At 36.9% G+C, this 3594-nt stretch overlaps 1 protein-coding gene across 1 annotated transcript; it reads right to left on the bottom strand.

Moving 5' to 3' along the window:
- Positions 1–1441: 1441 nt before the first annotated feature.
- LOC137404879 (zinc finger BED domain-containing protein 5-like) lies at positions 1442–2637 on the bottom strand. The gene is made up of 2 exons (XM_068091106.1): positions 1868–2637; positions 1442–1682 (listed from the first exon to the last, which is right to left on the bottom strand). The coding sequence occupies exons 1-2, from the start codon at positions 2635–2637 to the stop codon at positions 1442–1444; spliced, it is 1011 nt and encodes a 336-aa protein (XP_067947207.1).
- Positions 2638–3594: the final 957 nt, after the last annotated feature.

The following is a 3594-nucleotide window of genomic DNA, read 5'->3' as shown; positions in this document are numbered from 1 at the left end:
CTCGCTGAGGATTTTTTTGGCCCTAAGCGCTCGGTAGCGAGAGGGAGAATACAATGCTATCTACTGCATGGCAAAAGAATATTCTGTAGAAGCATATAATGTATGCATAACTTTTACTTATACTTTTGAGCAATTCAATTTTATGAAAGTGTTTTAAGCTATGGATCAACTGAGGATGTCTAAGTGGAAGAAAATTACCATGAATTCAACAAATCCAAAAGATTGTGGTACACTCATATTAAAGCTGACCATATTTTATACGGTGACCAAGCTCAGCAAAACTTTGCATGTGTTGTGGAACCTACTATAGCTATGTTGCAAAGCTGCAGACAAGAAACTATAGATCGATTGTGATGAAACTTGTGAGACAATGCTCATTTTCTACTACATGTTTTATTTTGCCAGGTGGTAGAACTGCTGGTCATGGAACCTATGCAAATGTGGATTTGACAGAAAAATCTCTCAAAGGTAATTTGAATTGATTTTTTTCAATCTTTAAATGAGACTCTAGGAACATATAAATATCTACACTCACAGTATCATAGTTTAACCTACAGCAAAATGCTTTTTTTGAGCAGTTTCAAACCCAACCTTGCTGACTGGGATGGGTTTTCTCTGCTTGGAACGCTGGCAATGATTGTTAGTTGACAAATGGTTTAGTGACATTTACTTTACAAAATCAAGTGTAGCTCTACGTCAGGAATGCCCAAATACTTTTGTTGGAGGGCCAAACAGGTAACCAGGCCTTATCAGAAAGGCCAGGCATAAATACAGCTGTATATATGTAAATGTATGTGTATTTTAAGTAATGGGTAAGTAAACATATATACATGAACATAAACATGAAAGTAACAAGGTGTAACATAACAACATATGTGGGTGTATTCTCAACAAAATCTACTGTACAGAAGGAGTATCTGTAATGTTAATGAGACACATGAAAGCGAGTTTGCTTTGCGGCTATTGCTGCAATATCTAGTTTATCTTTGGTGACTGCTACGGCTAAGAGCGGTTGAGTATGTTCCTCTGTCAGTACACTCCGATACCTACTCTTTATAAATGTCAGCTTTGAAAACATTGATTCACACAAGTAGGTTGTACCAAAGAAAGTAAGTAAGTGCACTGCCATATTGCATAGCATAGGATACTTATCCTGTACAGCAGGTTGTGTTCAGAACCCTACAATAGTTTGCTAAGCAAATTGAGCTTTAGCCGGTATATCTGCTTTTAAATCATACAGCTCTAATTCTGCCACACCTGTCTGAACATGAGGAAATTTATCAACTTGCGCTTTCCAAAGCTGATGTGCCTGAAAAAGTCACGCAACCAGCAAAGTGATGCTCCATCTCTAAGGAAACATCAATGAGAAAAGCGCGTGCTGTTGTAAGGTCCAAAACATCGTCACGACCATTCACAAATTTCGTGATGATTGGAAAGTTGTTCATATCACTGTTTTGTCCTCGTAAAAGCAGTAGAGTTTGTCTTTAATAGATGTTACTGCCTGCCAGAGTTCTACCACATTATGACCTTCATTCTGCAATTTCAAATTCACATCATTCGGATGAGCCAAAATGTATGTCAGAAAAGCCATGTCTCTCAGTGAATGCTCTGATTTGAGAATCTCTAAAAATCGTTCTACTGCATCTCCTCCAATATCACTAAGAAACTGCTCAATATGCTGTCTTACAGTCCATACTCTTTGCAAAGCTCTACCCTAACTCAGTCATCTACAAAAACACATTAAAGTACAGTGTATATTAAAAATAATTGACAATATTCACAACTTTGCTGTGCTTTTTTACCTCATCATAATGTAATGAAAATGAGTATGTCAAATATAATTCTAAGATAGCAGTATGGTACTAACCTGACATTGTTGTGTACTAACAATTCATCATACTGAGAATCAGACTTCTGTAGAAGTTTTCTAAGCTGGTGGTGTCGTAGAGATGATTTTGATCTGACAAGGTTTATTAGTTTCATTATGTTCAGCATAAGACTTCCATATTCATCTTTCAGTTGTGCACAGAGAAAGCTTTCGTGTATGATACAATGAAATGCAATCATCTGAGGGTTGTTATCTTTCAGACGATTAACAAAACCAGAATATACACCCACTATAGCTGGGGCACCATCTGTTGCTACAAAAATTATTTTATGCATTAACACTTTATGAGAGTCCATGTAAGCCATGAACGCCTGATATATATTTTCTCCAGTCGTACGCTCTGTCAGTAGAATAACTGCTGCAAGGTCCTCACTAAACTTGTTGTTGAGATAATACCGAACAAACACACTCAGCTGAGCAACACCGTTTATGTCAGTACTCTCATTTACTGCAACTAAAAATGATTCACACCTGTTCAAGTTATATATGACACCTTCAGTCACATGATTGGCAATAGCTTCTATTTGTCGTGCACACGTATTCCTAGATAGCGGTACTGATTGAACAGCTTGCTGAATATAATTATAGCTTTTCAGGGTAGAGCGCTTGAACGGCTGAAACCATGCCTTCTTTGAACAGTTCACTGTGGCTGTATGGAGCCATTGCCTCGGCAAATTTATAACAAACCTCATAACCAGCAGTAGCCCATCTCTTTGTTGCAAGCTTGTAGCTCCCCTCATCATAATCATTTGTCCATTAGCTTGCCTTGTTATCTATCAAGCTGTTCCTGCCTCCTAGCTGTACCTGGAGGAAATCTTCCGTCATAGTCAGGATGGTTTTGAGTGTAATGCCTTTTGACATTTGCTACCTTGTTTATAGCAACTGAATTATTGCATATCAAACATATAGGATTCCCTTTTAATTCAAGAAAAAAGAATTGTGTAGTCCAGTTTGGATTAAAACGTTGGTTTTCTCTGTCTACCAATATCTGAGCCATGATTGCTCACGAATTATTTTTTTAAGTCATTAGTTGTACAATCAAACAATTTATGCTGAGAAATCCTCACACTAACGCAAAACTAAACTTTAGTATTGTCAATAATGCTGTTCAGAGGATTTCAGGTAACTACCGTACCTTTTGGACTATTAGCCGCTCCTTTTTTGATGCTTTGAGCCATGCGGCTGGTTCAGAGGCTGCGTCTATTCTGCAGTTTTTTTTCACCGTTAGGGCGCATTAACCGGAATCTGTGGTTAATGCGCTTTTAACGGTGAAATAAAAAGCAAAAGAATGCCTACTGCGGTATTTGAGTTGTAGTTGGAAATGAAGCTCAATCAGCGATTAAGTCCAAAAACTTGGAACTGAATTTCACCAACATTTTTCATTTACAAGCTACTGACATGATGACTTGGTTTTAATTTTAATTTCCCCATTGCAATTATTAGTTAGAATGAGCTAATAGAATTAGCTGTACTGGTGAATGAGATGGAAATCATTGTTTTAATTTAGATTAACAATATTATAAAGAATAGCCTAAGTACGTCTTTAAAATGCTTTCAGGCTTTACAGTAGTACTAAAAAAGCTTCAAACTCATAAATGAAAAAATTGTTGCTATGGAAAATTCACATAAAATCTAAAAAACATTGTAACAACAGATGAGTAAACTATGGTAGCAAAAATAGTTTGCTAGGCTTGCTGGGTATCTCT

Source organism: Watersipora subatra, chromosome 9, assembly GCF_963576615.1.
Source record: "Watersipora subatra chromosome 9, tzWatSuba1.1, whole genome shotgun sequence".
Classification (NCBI taxonomy): domain Eukaryota; kingdom Metazoa; phylum Bryozoa; class Gymnolaemata; order Cheilostomatida; family Watersiporidae; genus Watersipora; species Watersipora subatra.
Note: the sequence above shows the minus strand (reverse complement) of the source record. Positions and strands in the feature narration are given on the sequence as shown.